Source organism: Lethenteron reissneri, chromosome 31 (assembly GCF_015708825.2).
Source record: "Lethenteron reissneri isolate LAM-NWPU_2019-01 chromosome 31, ASM1570882v1, whole genome shotgun sequence".
NCBI classification, from domain to species: Eukaryota; Metazoa; Chordata; class Hyperoartia; order Petromyzontiformes; family Petromyzontidae; genus Lethenteron; species Lethenteron reissneri.
In genome coordinates this window covers 6,367,108-6,389,962 of record NC_083809.1, presented here as the reverse complement: position 1 = coordinate 6,389,962, position 22,855 = coordinate 6,367,108, and the positions used below count along the sequence as shown (strand labels likewise).

Below are 22,855 nucleotides of genomic sequence, written 5' to 3'. Positions count from 1 at the left end.
AGAAAACCAGTGAATCCGGATAAACCTCTACAGAACCAAGGGAGAGATCCACAGAGGCAGATCCAATCCAATCCATCACTTCTTATTAGTATTATACTTTTTGCATATGCAAAAAGTCAAAAGTAGAAGTAGATATTCAAGCCCTGTTTATTGATCTGATCGATGGTGTTTGTGGAGGCAGAGGGTAGGGGGGGGGGGGCTGAACAACTTCATACAGCTCGTGCGTGAATAATTCACACGCACCAACAGGACGACCGATGCTCACATGCAATGAACAATCGTAAAGCAAAAGCTAAGCATAAGCTGTTGGCAGCTGAGATTTACAGTCCAGGATGGGTATAGTGATGAGGGCAGAGGCACAGTCTAGAAACACGTGGAGAATAAAATATGAGCAGCTGACCCCATGCAATGATGGGAATTTGGCTTCTAAGAAGATGCAAGTCTATGGTTGTCTTTGTAAGTCTTTGTAAAGGTCTCGTGTGTAAGTCTGCGGATCATTTAAGTTGTTTGTGAGTCTGTGGGTCTGTACTTAATTCTGTAGATCTCTATGTACGTTTATGTATCCCTAACTAAGTCTATGTGTCTCAATCTTGATTTGAGTCTATGTGTCTCCATGTAAGTCTGTGCAAGTGTCAGGTTATCTGTGTAAGTCTATGGATCATGTAAGTGAAAGTGAGCCTCTGGGTCTGTACGTAAGTCTGTGGATCTCTATGTACGTTTAAGTATTTCCAACTAAGTCTATGTGTCTCACTCTTGATTTCAGTCTATGTGTCTCCATGTAAGTCTGTGCAAGTGTGAGGTTATCTATGTACGTCTATGGATCATGTAAGTGAAAGTGAGCCTCTGGGTCTGTACTTAATTCTGTAGATCTCTGTGTACGTTTATGTATCTCTAACTAAGTCTATGTGTCTCAATCTTGATTTGAGTCTATGTGTCTCCATGTAAGTCTGTGCAAGTGTGAGGTTATCTATGTAAGTCTATGGATCATGTAAGTGAAAGTGAGCCTCTGGGTCTGTATGTAAGTCTGTGGATCTCTGTGTACGTTTATGTGAGTCGATGGATCTCTTCGTAAAAAAAAAGACGGTCACCGCATCATGCGGCACTTTCAGATGTGCTTCTACGGCCGTCTGGAACGCTCTTCCTTCCGATATTAGGAAGCCACTGGACCTATGCAATGTAAAATAGAGATTTAAAACTAATTTCTTTAAAACTGCTTTTTGTGTTTAGCTTGTTGTCTGTCCTCGCACCGCCGTTTTGCACGGTTGGCTACGTACGGTGCAAAAAAAGTTAAACATACATACATACTCAAGTCTATAGAATGTGGCTTGGGAAGAGGCACAGCAGTACACGCAGAGAGAAATTCCGAGCAGCTAACCCCCGTGCAGTAAATGAGACTTTTGGCTTGGACAAAGAAGAGAGATGTTCCAGCATGCAGCGTTTTATCACCCAGAGATGCCCAAAAATCATTTATGACACCCAACCCCACAACTCGGATGAAATCCACCCCCTACCAACCACCACCACCACCACGACGACCGGCCACCTCCTTGGCTCTTCCAAACCGTGTGATTTTCTTTTCTCCTTCACAACATTTTTTTCTTTAAAAATAGTATTCGTATTGAAATGGGTGCATTTTGGAGAAAGGGGAGTCTTTGGGTGGGGAAAGGGGAAGGAAAATGGCCTTTGCATCTGTTACGACATGAGCTGTTCTGGCAACGAGCCGGGGGCCAGTGGCCAAGCAGCTGTGAGTGAGAAGAGAAGCGATCTCGGGCCCCGAGGTCTCGCTCGCTCATTGCGAGCTCCCCGAGCCGCCTACAATCCCTGGGGCAGCCGAGGCAGGAAGCGCTGAGATCACTGCCCGGGCAGGCGTCCACGTGCTAAGCCGGGCTGGGGGGGGGTTATATTAGGCACGCGGACACACGCACGCACGCCCGCATGCATGGAGACGCAGGCGCAAATGCGTTGACACATGCACGGAAACGTACACACACGAATGCACGGACACGGACGCACGGGCGCACACGTACACATGAATGCGTGGACACGTACACGGACGGACATACATGCGCGCGCACACACGCGAATGCATGGACACATACACGGAAACACGTGCGCACATACACGTGCGTGGACACATACACGGAAACACGTGCACGTGGACACACAAATAGTGTGGACACAACACAAAGATCCCCCCCCCCCCCCCACGTGTAGCCTTTTGCAGAACTTGTTTAAACAAGCGCTGTTAGTGAGCACCTATAAAGACCGGCACGGCACACGAGGGGGTGGGTGGCCACCGGCCGGGGTTGGTTATCATCTGCGCCTCGGTGTTGTTTGTGTGAGCGTCGTCACCGTCCGTGCGAGCGTTGCCGCGTGGCGCGTCGCCGAAACCCCGCGCGTGGCATTTACTTATCCCCCCCCCCGCTCGCCTACGTAGTGTGTCCGTCTGGTCGGTCAGGTCGTTACTTATTTATTTCGTCTTCTTGGTTCTGTCGGTAAAATCACGTAGAAGGGAAATAATAAAATAATTTATAATGTTTTCTTTTTATTATTTCCCTTCTACGTGACTTTACCGAAAGAACCAAGAAGATGAATCCCTGCAGTCACGAAAGCTTTAAATCGAAAATTATTTATTTCGATTAACAAGCCGGGCTCGAAGCCGAAAAGTGTTGCGACTCTTGCCCCCCCCCCGCGGGTACTGCCCCCCCCCCCAACGCCGCCCGCACAGTCGAGCGGCCCCCCAGCAGCTCTTTGCAACCGTAGGGGGGGGGGGGGTGCGGTGCGTCTGCGCAAATAAGCAAAAGGAAAAAATCCGCCCAACGCTCTCGCGGGGAGAGAGGAGGAGGAGGGAGTTCTCGCGGCTGATGATGAGCGTTTAGCGTGCGGTGGTGGTGCCGTGTAACGGTGCCCTTAAGAGGGGAGCTCTTGCTCGGGCTCCCGCCAACTCAATAATCATCATAATCATCATCATAATTGTACATTTGTAAGGCGCGTTTCACCCGTAGAGTCGCCAAATGCGCTCACGGTGGAGGCCCCCCATCCGTCAGCGGTGGCGTGGGCAAGAAATCGCCGCCGCGCGTTCCTGAAAGGTGCGGACGACGCATATCGAAACGACGTGAACCACAAAGCGATTATTTTTTCTCTCCAAATAATCTCCGCCTACTGGATGTCAATGATGGATTTCACTCGGACACGCTACGGCGCACACGTCTTTGTGCGCGTAGCAAAGTAGTTCGCGTGCCAGGTAAGGTGGAGACGAAGGCTGAGAGGCGACGGATGTACGATAGAGGTCGCAAACGGGTTTTGATTCCTTACCCGTACCCGTACCCGGCCGCACCAGGATCGCAAACGGGTACCTGTACCCGGCCGCGTATCGGGTAAGGTACGGGTATCGGGTACCTGATTGCGACCTCTGGAATGAAGCCATGTTGCAGGCGCGGGTGGGTTGATTCTAGGAACTTGAATTGTGAGAAGAGACAAGATGTTGGGAAATGAGTGACAAACTGTGACTCACCGGTGACTCACGGTCTACCCGTACCCGTAGCCGGCCGCACCAGGGTCGCAAACGGGTACCTGTACCCGGCCGGGTACGGATAGCCGAGTATCGGGTAGGGTACGGGTATCGGGTACCCGGTTGCGACCTCTGATGTACAAGAAAGGACGGACGGCGTCGTCAGCGACGCGAGCGCAAGTTGCGTGGGGGTCGAGGCGACGCTAATCGGGTTGCGGTGTTCATGAAGTCACGACGTGATAATTGTTTTTTTTACCCTTTTATCTGGCAACAAAACTGACACCTTTTTTACAAGGAGTCATGTTTGCATTGACCACAATACCTGCGGTCGGAATGCAAACAAAAAACACAACTCTGATCATTCTAGATTTGAAGCTTTCGTGACTGCAATGATTCATATTCTTAGGTTTTTTTCGGTAAAGTCACGTAGGTTAAAACATTAAAAAGTAAAATAAAAGAAAAATCACGACGTTTCGGAGGCAACACAAGCTTCCGTCTTGTGTTGCCTCCGAAACGTCGTGATTTTTATTTTATTTTACTTTTTAATGTTTTAACCTACGTGACTTTACCGAAAAAACCTAAGAATATAAACTCTGATCATGTATGCATCGCCTTTTGGCGTCATCTGGTCCAACACCATGTGAGACTAGGCTCTAAGGAAAGCTGTCTCGGGTGTGGGCCAATCAATTTCAAGGACGATGCATACATTATCAGAGTTGTGTTTTTTTTTGTTGCATTCCGACTGCAGGTATTGTGGTCAATGCAAACATGACTCCTTGTAAAAAAAAGGTGTCAGTTTTGTTGCCAGATAAAAGGGTAAAAAACCAATTATCATATTTTGCTACTGGCAAAGGAGGCTCCAATGAAGCGACGACGTCTTTGCGAAACATCGTCGTAAAAGGGGGGTGACGTAAATCGAGACGTGCGTATGTCCGTTCAGCTTCTTTCGCACCGTACGTGCTAATCGGAGGTGCAGGGGAAGGGGAACTAAACACAAAAAGCTATTTTCACTCTCGACTGCTGTTCCGGTAATATGCGCCCTGCCGAAGCAGCAACAATAATCGATATTGCTCCAGCACGTGTGCTGATGAGTTTAGTTCATAGTTTAAATGCCCGGGCATGCATCGTCTCCAATGTGTCGTTGCACAAACCCCAGCAGCAAATTGTGCTCACTTCAGTTGGCGGTCGACGTTCGACCGAGTGGTGCTGACCCCCCCCCGCCCCCCCCCCCCCCCCGTGGTCACCCCCCCCCCTCCTCCCCCCCACCCCCCACCGTGATCCGCGGATCACACAAATCACTCGAGACGCCGGGGTACGGCAGCGGACGCTGTCGCAAGGGGTCACGGTCACGCGTTTAGCGCAGCGGCTCCTTCGACGATGAACGCATGAATCCCGTCCATGCTGCTTCGTGCACTTTTTAACGCTCGTTCCACTCGCCTTTGTTTTATTTTTATTAATTTTAATTTCATTTTTTACCTACGTGCTGTGAAGAAGAACCATTGCCAGGAACATTGCCCATTATAAACTTTTACTTATATGGCCACAGTGTAATTGACCAATGTGTTGAGTTCTTTGTTGCTCTTCTTGGTTCTTTCGGTAAAGTCACGTAGAAGGGAAGTAATAAAATAATAAAACATAATAAAATAATTCTCACGACGTTTCGGCCACAACGCAAGCAGCCGTCCTCAGGTGTTGTGGCCGAAACGTCGTGAGAATTATTTTATTATGTTTTATTTGTATTATTTTATTATTTCCCTTCTACGTGACTTTACCGAAAGAACCAAGAAGATGAATCCCTGCAGTCACGAAAGCTTTAAATCGAAACCTAAAAATGTTTTATTTTTATTTATTTTATTATTTCCCTTCTACGTGACTTTACCGAAAGAACCAAGAAGATGAATCCCTGCAGTCACGAAAGCTTTAAATCGAAACCTAAAAATGTGTTATTTTTATTTATTTTATTATTTCCCTTCTACGTGACTTTACCGAAAGAACCAAGAAGATGAATCCCTGCAGTCACGAAAGCTTTAAATCGAAATTTAATTGTATTTTATTATGTTTTATTTTTATTTATTTTATTATTTCCCTTCTACGTGACTTTACCGAAAGAACTAAGAGTATGAATCCTTGCAGTCACGAAAGCTTCAAATCTAGAACCACTCCCCTTTGTCAGTGTCCAACTTTCTGATTTATATGTGACACACGCCGGTTAAAATCTTTACTTTTTAAACACATCGGTACGTGGCTTTTCATGATGTACAGCCCTCAAAACAAGAAAATAATACAAAACCAGAGTGCGAGTTACTGCGTGCGTGGAAGAAAGTTCGTAATTGTTGTTGTTGTTATTGTTTGGTATGCTAGCTTATTGAAAATGAAACCTGACCATATTGGCTTGACAAAGGAAAGCCACCTCCATTACATTGCATTGAAAAATGTGATTTTAATTAGCAATACAATTTCTTTTGGCATTGAACACAATTGTATTGTAATCGTTCCGCAAAGTTATTTTTGTCCACAGTGGGAACATTTAATTAAAGTGGCCCGCACCTCCGATTATTAGCAGTTGGCTATGTACGATGTCAAAGAAGTATAAAATACATACTACTCATAGACTACTAACACTACCCATAGATTCAACACTGCCCATAGACTCAACACTACCCATAGATTCAACACTACCCATAGACTCAACACTGCCCATAAACTTAACACTGCCCATAGACTCAACACTACCCATAGATTCAACACTGCCCATAGACTCAACACTACCCATAGACTACTAACACTACCCATAGACTCAACACTGCCCATAGACTCAACATTGCCCATAGACTCAACACTGCCCATAGACTCAACACTGCCCATAGACTCAACACTGCCCATAGACTCAACACTGCCCATAGACTCAACACTACCCATAGACTCAACACTGCCCATAGACTCAACACTGCCCATAGACTCAACACTACCCATAGACTCAACACTGCCCATAGACTCAACACTGCCCATAGACTCAACACTGCCCATAGACTCAACACTCCCCATAGACTCAACACTACCCATAGACTCAACACTGCACCTCCGATTAGCACGGTTGGCTACGTGCGGTGTGAAAGAAGTTCAACATACAGACTGCCCATAGGCTACTAACACTACCCATGGACTCAACACTGCCCATAGGCTACTAACACTACCCATGGACTCAACACTGCCCATAGATGCAACGCTGCCCATAGATGCAACACTGCACCTCGGATTAGCACGGATGGCTACGTACGGTGCGAAAGAAGTTCAACAAACACACGTACGTGTAGAGGAGGAAGGCCGATTGTTACACGTGGAATGTTTACGTTATTGTTCCTTTATCTATTTAAGTGTAAAAAAAGGAATTATTCACTTCCCATATTATAGAAATTATTATTTTCCGGAAAAGAAGTCGCCCCCCCCCCCCCCTGCAGAGTGTGCCTGGTTTCAGTAAGTTTTTTTTAAAGCTCCACACGTTTGTCAATAACACCGTGGCATTAAAAGAAAATATGGTCCCTTCTTCATAGCACGTGAACACAGTTATACAAGACAAGGCAAAGATGCACAGCAGTGCTAATCGTGGCAATGAAACCCTATCCCATACAGTCAACCCAGAGAAACACATCGAGGTAAGTAGAGACTAGGAGAGATACATAGACCCATAGAGACACATAGAGACCCATAGAGACCCATAGAGACACGTAGACGTATATAGAGATTCGGAGAGATACATAGAGACGCACAGAGGCACATACGGAGGCCCACAGAGATACATCAAAGACAAGTCACAGTAGTTGTGCAATTGTGGCCATGCATCCGAAACTATGGGCCATCGAGTCAACCACTGCAGTCCACGCTCCTTCAACGCAGGAGGAAAAGCAAAACTGCATGAACACTGTCCTGAAAGCCCTCTCATCGTGGCTTGCAGATTTTGACATTGGCATTTAGCTCCCGAACGTATTGCTGCCTTCATAGGCAAGAATGGAGAATTGAATGTTACACAACTGTGGGTTTCTTGGTTCCCCTTTCGTAAAACCCGAACGTTGATGCTTACACCAGCAAAAAGTTTTCACGAGCTGAAAACTTTCATGAGGACCTAAAGAACTACTTCCTTGTGCAGACCAAGATTTTTGCCTCTACAGGACAGGGCGGGGGGGGGCGGAAGAGGAACATGGACACATTGTGGGGATTAATTTTTGTTTTTTATTGGGTTTCGCTCAACGTTGTAATGAAGTGTATGGATGGTCATCAACAGGCACATAATAATAATAATACGATCTTGATTTGAAGCTTTCGTGACTGCAGGAATCCATACTCTTTGGTTCTTTCGGTAAAGTCACGTAGGTAGAAATAAAATAAAACTAAATAAAACAAATCACAATAATAATACGACCCAAATGTATAAGACGTCCTTCGGTCACTGTTGAGTGCCGTGGGTAAAAGTGCAGGCCCTGCAATTGCTTTGCTCACCGCACTGCTGGTGGAAAGGCCTCACTCTACCAGAGGGCGTTGTGTAGAGCCTTTCCAGTGCACATTTGGCTTTCCTTTTAATGCTGGCCTGACATGTTCTGTAGAGCTGAGAGTAGTCACACTTTACTCCACTGCACACGACCTGCCGATCGACTAATTACCTTGCTGATCTCGTCAAGGAGCATAAGCTATCATCACGCGAACTACAGTCATCCTCGCAGGACGGCTTTTGGCTGGCACATCGAACAAAGAGGGTCACCGCATCGCGCGCTTTCTGATGCGCCTCTGCGGCCGTATGGAACGCTCCTCCTTCCGATATTAGGAAGCCACTGGAGCTATGCACTTTAAAATCATCGAGATTGAAAACACATTTCTTTCAAACTGATTTTTGTGTTTAGTTTGTTGTCCTTCCCCCGCACCTCCGATTAGCACGTTTGGCTGCGTACGTTGCAAAATAAGTTCAAAATACGTACACAACTAGAGTCTCTTAAAAAGAATAAAAATTCCTAATTTTATAATGCGCACATTCAACCACCCCAGCCAGATATACGGTACACGCGTGTGCGCAATATTTCACAAAGGCGAGGAGGGGATTTTAGAAACTCGCACCGTTGCTTGAGCTGCCATGCAGGCAGAGTGAACCAAGCGAGCCCACGGCGTTACAAGTTCATTGCGTTAACCACAACACCGCGGCAGCACAGAGCTCCTATTCCTGAAAGCAGCTTGTGCTGTGCAGTGCCAAACCCCACACTCGGGGCGATCGCAGTGCAACTACTGAACAGAATGATCATACTGGTAGGAACCCACTGGTTCCACCAGCCCACAGGGGATTATTGTATCCGTCCGTCCGTAGTGCAGGGAGGGGCTGGGTGGGGAGGGTGGGGAGGGTGGGGAGGGTGGGGCTGGGTGGGGGGTGGGAGGGGTGGGGCTGGGTGGGGTGGGGAGGGGCTGGTCACCCCGTGGTGCCCTTATAAAACTCAACGTTTAACCTACTCACGCCGGCTTGTGCCCGCCCTCACAGTCGGGCATATTTGCGGAATACACCACGCCGCCGTTGACCCTGGCCATTGACCGAGCAACCCAACGTTCCTACCAGCTCCCTCCGCAGGAATGTGTTAATCATAACAGTGCACGGTCCTCTGTCAATTCAGTGTGGGATGAAGGCTTCCCCCATTTCGCACCAGTAATGGGGGGGGGGTGGTTTGACCATACTTCACCTCCCAAAAAACCTTTTATGGATTATATTGGTCGCGAAAGCCTACGTGTTGAAACATACTTCACCACACTGGTCCGTGTGGATTTCTGAAGCTGGAGGATCCCAAAACTGGTTCAGATTGTCACTCAACTTTCGTGTTACCCTTGGCCAGGAATCAAACGAAGATGCTCCCGCTGATACGACGAATACTACCGCATAGTTTGCATAAAGCTCCCCGATGCGTTTTCGGGGTCGTACCGAGGCGTTGTTGTGCACGACGTCCGACGTTTCGCTCCACGTTGCATCGGGAGCTTTCTTCGGTTCCCGGAGGAAAGCGAAGAAATGCCGAACATCACCCCCCTTACCCGCCCAGTGACAGCACGTCGGAGAGCCGTGCTCTCCCGCCTGGCCCGTTAAGGGTAATACGTCTAGCGCCCGTTAGCGAGCACGCACATGTACAACACGCCATATTGGACCGTTGCGAACAACTCTACTCCCCCTAGAGCATTGTGAAACCAGAAACGAACAATTATAATAAATCTCAATAGGTTTCCAACCAAGTGCTCATTTGAGGATTAGTCAACCCAGTGTTATCGCACGCTTAATGAATGTCAATATGAACGAGCTAAAATGGGCCACGTAAACATCTACATCTCTTGCGCATTGCGCCGATGTGCATGCATATATTACGCGTGTTGTATATAACATTACGTTATATAACACATTAAATGCACGCGTGCATAGTCTTTCCCTGCTCGGTGTTGGAACCTCGCGACGATACCTTTGGTTGATAAAAAAAAAATAGACTGTGGGTGGGTGGTATTGCAGAGTGTCATCCGCCGTTACCGCATCACAATACGACGGAGTATTTTGCCAAATAAACATCGCGGAAGAAGCCCCCCCCCCCCCCCCCATTGCAAAATAATTGCGACAATAAACAATTAATTTTAATTGTTTACTTTCGCGCGCGAGCGCCATGCAAATGCCTTGCGTGCCGGAGAAAAAGCGATCCCCAGTGTTGGCTCCAATTATTTAGGCCAAAAGAAATTGGATGAGGAGAATATAGCGCGTTGTCAAGCGCCGTTATTCACAGATGCGCGCAAAAAATTGTATTTTGTAACCCCCACCCACCCTTTCCTCCGGCCCACTTTAATTGTGGATTTCTTTTTTTTTAAACGCCGTATTAATAACAAACGTAATGCCCACGTTTGTTAAATGAGCCCCTGCGTCTGTTGCGCGTCGACAAAATGAAGCATTAGCCACTTGCGCTATTTCGGAATTTACAAAACATGTGTATTTAAAATTGCAATTTCTGCAAACAAGCGCATAGAGCATTTACGCTCGGCAAATTCTCTTCGCAATTGCCAAACGCGCCAATGGAATGCGTAAGCGCATGCGTGTATTTATTGCTCACATATACCGCTCAAAAAAAAGTTGAAATGTTCCAACATTAGGACACATACACGCACGTGCAGCACGGAGCGCTGTGAAATTGATTACCACTTAAACTGAAATTTGAGCCTTATTAAAATTGTTTAATTTCATCCTGATGACTGCCAGTTGGATCATCTCCGCGGTGGTAATTTATTTTCTTCGTATCTGCACTGATGGGTTTGGGTGGGCTATAGAGGATACTTTCCGAGCCAAATACTCGCCCCAAAGTTGGTCCAATTCCAGAGAGTGCTAACGATGTTCCGAGTGAACCCCACCCCCCCTAGGGCCGATGTATCCAACGCGGTTTCACGTATTTACTGGGCATGTAGCAATTTGCCACTCGCACTCCCCAGCGATTCGATGCACTGTCTTGATTCTGGTTAATCTTCCAAAAAACATGTTTTTGCTGCGTGTAAAAATGCCATTTAATCACTGCCTCATTTGTGCTGCCTGTAGTACACCGTCCACCTCCCACCGTACAAACCGCAAGTCTCGTTTAGTAGCCCGCCTTGTTTTTGCCATCTGCCTCATTTGTATCGAATGTCGCAAATGCTCCGTCTCGTTCAATCGGTCCCATTTGTACCATCTCGTTTGAATAGTTTGTCTCATTTCTAATGTCCGTCTAGTTTGTATTTACGTTTCATTTGCTCTGCGTCATTTACACGATCCGTCTTCAGTGCGCTGTCCATCTCGTATGCACCGTGTCTCATTTGTTCCGTCTCATTTATATCGTCCGTCTTACTTACACTTTGGCCTAAAGGTACATCGGCAACATCAATTCAGCGTATAATCAACACATGCATTTCAAACGGTGGATTCTCACGCGCACAATTCTACGCTCGTATCGCGTGCCCAAAAAACAATTTAGACCGATGACTCAATGCATCCTTGGACGCCTAATATGCACATAACATAACCGAACGCAATCCATCATTACGCAGTTACCGTGCGCACACGAGTAAGCACAGAAGTGGCTACTACCTCTCTGGCCTCTCCCATGTGCTGTGAAGAAGAACCATTGCCAGAAACGTTGCCCATTATAAACTGTTACTTATATGGCCACAGTGTAATTGACCGATGTGTTGAGTTCTTTGTTGCTCTTCTTGGTTCTTTCGGTAAAGTCACGTAGAAGGGAAGTAATAAAATAATAAAACATAATAAAATAATTCTCACGACGTTTCGGCCACAACGCAAGCAGCCGTCCTCAGGTGTTGTGGCCGAAACGTCGTGAGAATTATTTTATTATGTTTTATTTTTATAATTTTATTACTTCCCTTCTACGTGACTTTACCGAAAGAACCAAGAAGATGAATCCCTGCAGTCACGAAAGCTTTAAATCGAAACCTAAAATTTTTTAATTTTATTTATTTTATTATTTCCCTTCTGCGTAACTTTGCCGAAAGAACCAAGAAGATGAATCCCTGCAGTCACGAAAGCTTTAAATCGAAACCTAAAAATGTTTTATTTTTATTTATTTTATTATTTCCCTTCTACGTGACTTTACCGAAAGAACCAAGAAGATGAATCCCTGCAGTCACGAAAGCTTTAAATCGAAACCTAAAAATGTTTTAATTGTATTTATTTTATTATTTCCCTTCTACGTAACTTTGCCGAAAGAACCAAGAAGATGAATCCCTGCAGTCACGAAAGCTTTAAATCGAAACCTAAAAATGTTTTATTTTTATTTATTTTATTATTTCCCTTCTACGTGACTTTACCGAAAGAACCAAGAAAATGAATCCCTGCAGTCACGAAAGCTTTAAATCGAAACCTAAAAATGTGTTATTTTTATTTATTTTATTATTTCCCTTCTACGTGACTTTACCGAAAGAACCAAGAAGATGAATCCTTGCAGTCACGAAAGAAGCTTAAAATCGAAATTCTTTGTTGCTGTTAGCTGAGCGCGATGGCTCACGCCTGCGATTCAGTGCTTTGGAGGCAAGGGCTGGTGGATCACGTCGTCTTCGTCTTTCGTACGGCCGATGCAGACACAGAGCAACAACTACAGTTTCACATTCAGGTGGTCAAGCCAGACAACAGCGGAGTGTATCGCTGCGATGTCTCCTTCGTATTTGTGGATCGGCTTATTGCGTCCGATTCACAAATGTGAAGGATCACTTCGTGATTTGTCGTAAGTGACATAAAGTCCCCGCCAGAATCGCAGCTTCACATAACACGTCACCCTGGCACTTTGCCCCTTTGTATGTACACGTATCTATGTTGAACTTCTCTCGCACCGTACGTAGCCAACCGTGCTAAGGGGCAGAGGTCGCAACCGGGTACCCGATACCCGTACCCTACCCGATACCCGGCTACCCGTACCCGGCCGGGTACGGGTACACGTTTGCGACCCTGGTGCGGCCGTGTATGGGTACGGGTAGACCGTGAGTCACTGGTGAGTAACTGTTTGTCACTCATTTCCCAACGTCTTGTCTCTTCTCACAATTCAAGTTCCTAGAATCAACCCACCGGCGCCTGCAACATGGCTTCATCCCAGAGGTCGCAATCGGGTACCCGATACCCGTACCCTACCCGTACCCGGCCGGGTACGGGTAGGGTACAGCCGGGTACGGGTGCCCGTTTGCGACCCTGGTGCGGCCGGGTACGGGTACGGGTAAGGAATCAAAACCCGTTTGCGACCTCTGCTAAGGGGCCATCCATTTATTCCGTACGCATGGAGGGGGGAGGGGGGGTTAACTCAAATGCGTACGCTTGCGTATGGAGGGTCTACTGACAATGTTTGTACGCATAGGCAACGGGGGGGGTGAATCCTCGATAATAATTTGTCTACATTGGCCTTCAAATTAGTTAGATGGTCCGGCGGTGGACTATCTGTTTGCTTAGACACGTTAATATTTTCATTTAAAGCTTTCGTGACTGCAAGGATTCATATTCTTGGTTCTTTCGTTAAAGTCAAGTAGAAGGAAAATAATAAAATTAAAAAAATAATAAAAAATATGATTTCCCTTCTACGTGACTTTACCGAAAGAACCAAGAACACGTTAATATTATTAACCCTTGATCGTTTCTGCGTGGATTAAATATCGGCCGTTCTATCGGATTCGGGGGGGGTGCGTCAGGCGTACGTACGCAGGGGATGGGGGTGTAAAAAGTTCGTGTGCGTACAGGGAGGGGGGAGGGGTCAAGTTTTGATAGATGTTTGCGTACCTACTCAATGTATGACCCCTAATCAGAGGTGCAGTGTTGAGTCTATGGGCAGTGTTGAGTCTATAGATAGCGTTAGTATATGGGCAGAATGTATATTGAACTTCTTTCGCACCGTACGTAGCCAACCGTGCTAATCGAAGGTGTGGGGAAGTCATCGGCGCACTTTCGCCAAAACCGGGTGAGAAGAGACATTGACTGAGGCGTGAATGGTGCTTCCATTAGTACGAGCGCACGTCTTTGGATGCGTTGCTTTGTGTCTCCGTGCATTTGTGGAGTGTTTGTTGCATGGAAATGTTAAATCTGCGCGTCGCTCTCAGTGAATGCGGCTAGAAAGGTTATTAGCGGGTTTAGAATGTCATTTGCACGACTCCGAAAATCGCAGCGCTGCGACGCTCAGCCAGTCGCGTGGCTAATGGGGCTGTGCGAAGACGACGGTGAAAATTGGCGGATTAATTTCGACGCTGAAGTTAATCATCGTACCTATGTTTGGGCATCACATTGTTGAGTTTTCACCCCCCCCCCCCCCCCCCCCACTTAAAGGAATTATGAAAAAGCCATCGTTTCTATTTTATAACAGCCGACAACGCTTCTGCATAGCGAACCTTAGACATGTCAGACATGGTTGACGTGTGACGATTACAGAACGCCAATGAAATTCAACACGTTATCCAAATTCAGGGTAACGATTCTAGCCAAGAATTTGTACTTTTTTTTAATTTCGTTCGTTCCACCTCGTTTGCAATGTTGCTCATTTGAACCCCCCCCCCCCCACCCCCTTCCCGGTTTGCGTAGTTCCGTTCGCTCTGCTAGCCTCAATGTAACGTAAGCGTGTCACCGGAATATAATTTAAATTCGTCGTTGATTCTTACGCAGATGATGTCACGGCGCGTGCATTGTGATGGGAAAAAACTCATTTTTATTGATGTATCGTGCCATGCTAATCTATTGGTTTATCGATGAAATCTCCTGGTTTGTACTTGTATGTATACAATACTAGTTGTTCTTATAGAGTGTCTAAGGGGGTAGCGGTTGAGCAGTTGTTAGTGCACTGTGCTAGTCAATTCAGCACTGCACTGCGCTACGATTAGCGCAGTTGCTGATAAACCAGCCACATGAGTTTGATTCCTGGCGAAATCAGTGGCGAGTGATACCTGAACCGGTCCTGGGCATCCCCGCTTCACCAACCCGCACTGACCAGCGTGGTGAAGTATGGTCAAATAACCCTGACAACTATCCAGCAGCGGAACAACAAAATGACCCGCGATGAACGGCGTGGCACGGCTGGTGGTAACACGTATATGCACAAATATCGTTCTGTTCTTCTACTTCAATTTGATTTATTTTACCAGGCTAAGGCCCACTGAAGCTCTATGGCTCATTTGCAGAAGCGACCTGGACACACATGATAGCTAAATGAAATGGCTGATCACGTGGAAATTTGTAGCAGCCAAATATACGGAGAGACCCAGAGAAAAACCACGGGGGGAGAGAGAGAGAGAGAGACATGCAAAGTCCAAATATACAGCAGGCGTCAGGGTCGGGATCGAACCCATGACCTCCTGCATACCAGGCGAGGGAGTTAACATCTCGCCACCGCGATAGTCTGTCGAGTGGTGCTAACCGCGTGCTCCGTGTATGTTGCGCGCGCGTGTGAATGGGCGCAGGCAAGCGGCCCTACCAGTGCCAGGTGTGCGCCAAGGCGTTCAAGCACAAGCACCATCTGATCGAGCACTCGCGCCTGCACTCGGGCGAGAAGCCGTACCAGTGCGACCGCTGCGGCCGGCGCTTCTCGCACTCGGGCTCCTACTCGCAGCACATGAACCACCGCTACTCCTACTGCAAGCGCGAGGCCGACGAAAGAAGCGTGCAGCACCAGCAGCAGCACCAGCAGCAGCAGCTGCAGCATCAGCAGCAGCAGCAGCATCATCATCGGTTCGAGCAGCAGCTGCAGCAGATGCAGCAGCAGCAGCAGTTCGGCGTCGACGACGCGGCTAGCGGGATCGAAGCCGAGATGCCACGGGAATCGTCGTCGTGGGGGGGCGAGCAGCACGTCGCGGCGCGGTCGCGTCCCTCGCTCGGGGAAGAGGAGGTCAGCGACAAAGAGGAGGAGAAGAAGGAGGGGGAGGAGGGGGAGAGGGAAGAGGAGGAGGAGGAGGAAGAAGAGCGTGACGGGGCCGGCTACGAGCCCCAGGGCTGCGTCGCCGGGCCAGACAGCTCGGCCACCGAACTGGACGAAAGCTCCGACGAGAACGAACCCGAGGCCAAGTCGAGCCGAGACGAGCGGGACGCGGCGGAAGACTTCTGAGACGATGGAGGAGGAGGAGGAGCGGCGGCGGCGGCGACACTGTCGAGATATACACGCTGCGACCCGCGCACGGAGCCGTGGCGACCGCGTGCGGATGTTGTCACGGCGGCCCTGGGTGTCACGGGAACGGGCTCCGATCCGCGCGACGTCGGAGAACAAAGGTGGCAGAAGAGTTCCCATCGCGAGAGACTGATGGCTACGCGCGCAGGCAGAGAGGGGAAAAAAAGCACTTATGAAATTATTCACGGGATTTGATTGACTTCCCCGTTAGCCCCTGCACGCAAAACAATATGCCAACCGTCCTTGCTACGATACATGAGACTTTCAATAAGTCGGCACTTAAATATTGGACTATTTTTTGACATTCGTTTTAGTAATCTTTCGAGTGAGACGGGGAGAGCGGTACAATGATTTTCTTTTGCGGTGTGTGCCGCGTTTTCACACACAGCAGCCGTCAACAAATGCATCGAAGTAATTCCATCGCTGCTAATGATATACATGGTACTTTCCTACTATCCTTCGTGCATTGATGGAAATCCCACGGTCTGTGTGTATGTGTGTGTGCGCGTGTGTCACGCCACTCAAAATGTAAATAACATTAGCCCAATGTAACCCGCTATGCCGTGCGCGTGTGTGTGTCTACACTGTTTGTGTACGTGTGTTAATACATCGCACGGTGCAACTTAATCTGCCAGTTGTTTTGGAAAGCAGTCACCCATATAATAAACCGCTCGAGATATTTAGTGCAAATGCATTGCACGTAAACGCATAAATATATACACCAGTGTAATATATCACATCATCTTCATACATCACCCACCCTCACCGTCGAAACTTTTGGCTACCCTCACGATGAATTAGCCTCGCGTCACCATCGTCAACCGTTAGTGGTGTAACTATGCATCGATTGGTCAATTTTATATCGATTATACATCTCCACAAACACAGTACACATGCCAACGTTGGGGCGTATCGTTAGAACCGTGGGCTCAGCATTGGCCTCAACGTTCCACGTTTTGCTGGCGCGACACACGCATCGTATGGCGCGCTTGACAATTTTAGCGGCCGCGCGCTCGTTGTCTGCGATCGGTCGACACGATCCCTCCGGGCGGTGCACGCGGCCTCATCTCCGTCGTCACAACGCAGTCGTGAAGCAGCAACAAAACAACCGGAACTCAGTTCTTCGATGAAATCGTGACCTGCGATCGCGACGAATCCATCGTGCGCCACGGCGGGACGGAGTGAATCGTTGACACCCCCTCGCGCCGCTCGCGGATGTCTGCATTCGGGCGCGGGCCTCGGTGCCACGGGAGCGAGGTTGCACGTGGGTGGATGTGGTGGTGGTGGCGGTGTCGTCGACTTGAGAGCATTACCGAGGATAAGCGCTCCGGCACTCCGATTTTTCGGAGGCGACGACGGTGAGGTTTACATCCCCCCCCCCCCCCCAAAAAAATATATATTCAGTGCAATCCGCATTTTGCCGCATGACAGTTCTGCAGTACACCGCTACAGTATTTAATATTTATATAGATGTGCGCGGTGGTGAGGGGGGGGGAGCTTGGGGCGGCAGGGGGAGAGGTGCTATGATGGCCAGAGATGCATTTTTTCCTCCCGTCCGTCGTGAACGCTGACACACACTTATAGTTGCCACCTGACCTGGTTTTCCCGGGATTGTCTTCTGTTTTTTTGAGGAAATCGTGTAATTACAGTCATCCCAGGTCATTCAATGTCTGGGTTTTTTGTCAGTTGTGCGAGCTTAATAATAATGATAATACCCCGCTCGAGACCGCGCGTATACACGCAATTCTCCCCCTCGTCCTGTATTGCGATATGTTCTTCCCCAGCGATATGTCCCGGTTTGTCCTGTACCTCAGCAGTGGCAACCCTGTGGCACCGCTCGATCCCAAGCCGCGTTCCACACGGTACTTATTCTCACCTGGGGGAAGAGGTGAGAAGAGGTGCGATGATGAGCGAGAGCGTCTTCTGTTTTTCTTACAAAACTCAGCAATTTTAAAACCGCGTGAATAACAACAAGACGAAGGGACAAGAACAGGACACTTGTGAAGCAGAAACCAAGGCCTCGAAACAAGGCAAGGACTACGTCGTGAACAATGAAGGAAACGAACAACCATTGCCCGTTTGCTGGTCTAACTGCAGCAGAAGAAGGTGGCTGAGGTGCAGCCGTGCAACTGTTGTGCTCACACCACTGCTGGCGGAAGGACCACCACTTTCGTGAGATATATATAGAGAGCCCCCGTGACGGGGGTATTTTGCCTACTCTTCCACGCTGGCCACACTTTAGCCCACCCGCACGCGACCTGCCGATTGGTGAACTGCGGCGTACCAATTTACACAGAGTCGACGAGATGTAAGAAGGCTGCCCATTTGTGCCACCTGTCACGCCGGGAGATGGAACCGGCAACCTCTTGGTTCCCAGGCCAGATTGCAAAGCATTACCGCGGCAGCGGCGTCCTAACTCCAGTTGTAAGTCGTAAACTTGTATTTAACCAGGAGATGTTAAACAAGCCATGGAGGCAGCATGAGAGATGTTCTTAAATCCTTTATATTAAGTTCGCTTGCTTGCTTAGGACCGTGCAAATCTTACGGTCGTTTTTTTAACCCACTTACCGTGATCCAATCGAGCTGACATTTTGCACACAGACTCGTTGTGCGTGACAATGCATTTTCGTGAAAAAAATTCCTAAATTTTACACTGTTTAGGGAAGAAAAAAATATTTAATTACCAATTGTTTAATGCTGCCAGAAAATCATCTGACCCATAGGTGGCAGCCATCTCAAGCCAGAGGACGAGAGGACTCTAGCCGCCCCGATGCCACGCATATAAAGGATTTATAGTGAAAAACTTTGTTTTTACGGGTTAATTTTTTTAGTCTCAATCGGTTAAATCGTGAGTTTAAAAAAACTAATTTAAATCGCGGGTTAAATCGTGAGTTCAATCGTATGTTTGATTTATTTTAAGTCGCACGCTAAAACAGAGCGGCGGTGACACAAATCTGGCCACAATGACTCAGAAACGAAGTGTGAAGCTTCAGAAAAAAACTAGAACTGCAGATCATTCAACCCACGGTCATTCCCAATTTCATTCAACGCGAGAGGAATACCACCAGCACCCTATTCGTTTTGTTTCCCAAGTCCACGTTACACTGCTATGTATTTAAAAAAAAAAATGTTTTAAACAAGCAGTGGTAAAACCACTCTAAACGTCTTTAAGCTGCCCTCCTTTTGATAAGAACAGCTTTTGGCTGTTCTAAAAAACCCAAGACCGTGGTCTCTAATCCCGTTAGCAGAGGTGTGGCTTTTCCACGTCACCCCGAATCTGGGATTTAACAAAGACAAAACGAATGGAGTACATCTACACTATGGGGACCTCATTTGCCAGTAAAAATATGATAATTGATTCTTTACCCTTCTATCTGGCAACAAAAGGACAGTGCACATTATCAGAGTTATGTCTTTTGTTTGTATTTATGACTGCAGGTATTGCGGTCTATGCAAACATGACTCCTTGCAAAAAGGTGTCAGTTTTGTTGCCAGATAGAAGGGTAAAGAACCAATTATCATATTGGAGTACATCTCTGAACATTCGCATATTATTGTTAAGGGACGTGGTCCTTGATTAGATCATTTACAGGTAATAAGGGTGTAATTTCGTTAACCTTGAAATATGCCCTCTTATGCCTGATATTGTCGATAATTAAAAAGAAATGTAGCACCTTACTCCTCTCCCGGGTTTCCACCTGTCCTTGTTTTCCCAGAATTGGTCCTCTTTTTATTTTGAGGAAGCCGCTGTCTTGGGAAATCTTTAAATATTCCCAGGACACTAAAATAATACAGCACTGAAGACAATTTCTTCTCAGTGTGTTGTCCCCCTCTCCTCCGGTAGTGTGAGATAGTTTCCTGCTGCCCATGGCTATGCCTCTGCTTTCGTTGGTAACCCCTGCTCCTCCCTCTCGTCCAGTAATAAACGTAGGGAATTGTTCATGCTCTCGGTTCGGTTAGCATTGTGTAATGTACACGCGGAGAGAGAGAAAGAGAGAAGAAGGGGGAGAAGACGCAGACCGTTCCCTTGTGTAATGCGTGAATGTGTCTTGCGAAAAGCGATGGTTTGACACTCCCCCCCCCCCCCCCCAATTTTTTTTGTTTGGGACATTGCAACAACAACAAAACGGTCCCGTTTTTTTTGCAAACGCTCTCAGAAGTCGGTAGCGTGGGCGGGGGCGAGGGGCTGATTCCTCGCCACAGCCCAGCAACAGCTTTGGTGGCAGAGAGGACGATTGTGACCACCGTCACACGGCGTGACCCCCCCCCCCCCCGATCGGAACACCGCTCGCTCGATCTTATCTCTATCTCGTGTGCTCTCCATCGGAAAAACCGAAGCGGGTGGCGATGTGTTTTTTTTCGTGTGTTTTGCGCGACGAGTGAAAAGAGAAAAGAGCTTGGAGTGGGGCGGACCTGCTTCGGTCGCCGTTTCGTCGTCGACCCGCACTGACCAGCGTGGTGAAGTGGGGTCAAACAATCCACGTGGTCGACACGGCAATATGGAGGCCTTCATCAAGAAGTGGATTGACGAAGGGCTGTAATTTATTATTATTATTAATATATATTAATCGGTTGGAATTTTATCGAAGATATACCCCGCTGATCTAGAAAGTGGCACGTTTGCTTCTTGAATGATCCAGACGCTCCGCATTCCTTTTCCATAACGTAGGGCTGATATATATTATAATAATGAGTATATACGGTATATGCAGAGCCTGTGTATATCAACAATACCGTATGTATGTAGGTTTCACACGAAGTACACCGTAAAGTGTGCGTGGGATGATTTTACTGCATGAGCAATAGTAATTACACAGTTTAATATGACACTTTCATTTGTCCCATAATGTCTTGTACTTCCAAAAAAAAGAATTGCCCCCTACGTACGCTAATATGCGTGCATGCTTATCCTGCCATTTGCGGTTTTTCACTCGTCCACAATTCATATACGCTCTATTGCACTGCTATGCTAAACACAGGCAAACAAAAAAAAACAATGGCATCTTATATATACAGCGTAAAATATGTTTTGCTATGGTTTATTGATTTGTTTGAAAAATGAAAAAAAATGAAAAAAAATCGTGGCGTAAGTTCATGGAATTGCGTAAAGAAGAAAATAATTATTTAGAACGTGGGCGGGGGGAGAAGGGGGGAATGATTAAAAATAAAATGTAATACGAATGTTATTGTATATTACAGAACTGAGTATGCTTGTTTTTGTATTATTGGTAACAGGTCATGGATGCTTCACGAATCATTTTTAAAACGTGCACATTTTTCGTGGGAATTTTTTTAATGACACTTTGTTCCCGGCCCCAACACCATTTTATATACATCTTGCCAGTACAGTATTTTGTAACCACACCTTGTGCATGTTTGTATGGGTACACGAAACCCAAGAGTTTAGTTGGATTTATGAGCACATTACAGCAATGTGTTGCCATGTAATTGAGTTGTGTTTTTGTTTTTTTAATTAATATTATTGTTGTTACGAATGCTTAATTCGTTTTTACAGGCATTTATTATTGCAAGTATTATTGATATTATTTTGACAAGAAATGATGGCCGTGATTAAGTCACGTGGGAAATGATTTGATAATTGTTGTCACACACAAAAAAAACTAATCTTTAAGATAGACATGCTCACAGATGTGTTTCCTCGTTCAGTGTATGTATATTTATTAAAAACTAAAAAAAAAACATTTTGTATGCCTTGCACAGAACCATTGCAAAATAAAGTGTGAAAGCTACACTTTGGGTCATTCTCAACGGTGCATGTGTGGAGTATATGTGAGTCTTGATACAACAAACCATACTCACAAAGACAAACAAACCCTCTGTGGAATACATAGACTGTTGGGGCAAGTGCTGTTAGCGAGCACCTATTAGGACCAGCAAGGTGGCGCATGTATGTATGTATGTTGAACTTTTTTCGCAACGCACGTAACTAATCGGAGGTGAGGGGGGAAGGACAACAAACACAACAAGCAGATCTAAAGAAATGAGTTTCCATCGGGGGGTAGTGTGGCCAGCAGCATGCCCTGAACGTCTTTATCTCCCCAATGCAGCTGGTAGTTATTTAAGGCCGAGTTGACCAAAGGGGAGGCCAAAGCCAGTTCAGATTAACAATCACCGATGTTATCGTAGCGGAGATCAAACTCAGATCGCTGCATTCGTAGAACAGTAACATTAACCACGAACGCTACCGCTCACATTTGTCAGAATCATGTACGATACACAAAGACAAAGGACCCCTGTATAGTCTGAACAGACTGTTGGGGCAAGTGTTAGTAGCGAGCACCTATGAAGGCCGGCACGACACAAGAGGTGCTGGATGGTCAACAGCACGCCCGTCCGCCTTCGTCTACCCAGTGGCGATGTTTACACACCGCACCAGGTACTCATTTGAGGCTGAGTCGACCTAGGGGAGGCTCATGACCAGTTCAGATAATCTTCACTTGGTGTTGGCCGTGAGCGGGAATCGAACTCGGGTCGCCTGGTTTGTAGCGAAGCGCGCTAACCGCTTCACCACCGCTCCCCACACTTACATCTATGCACACACACACGCACATTAAAACACAAACAAATGCTTATACATTAAACACGTATAATTAATCAACACAACAAACTAAGGACTAAAACACAGGAGTGACACAATTTGCCCTATCTCGATTAAATAAAGTTTAGG

General features: G+C 47.0%; 1 protein-coding gene across 1 annotated transcript in view; it reads left to right on the top strand.

Moving 5' to 3' along the window:
* LOC133349727 (zinc finger E-box-binding homeobox 2-like) overlaps positions 1-17,549 on the top strand; it is a 98,500-nt gene extending 80,951 nt beyond the window's left edge. Inside the window, exon 9 of the mRNA XM_061563422.1 lies at positions 15,467-17,549. Coding sequence (XP_061419406.1) covers positions 15,467-16,107 — 641 coding nt within the window. The 3' untranslated portion in view covers positions 16,108-17,549. The remainder of the gene's footprint in view (positions 1-15,466) is intronic.
* The last annotated feature ends 5,306 nt before the right edge of the window (positions 17,550-22,855 follow it).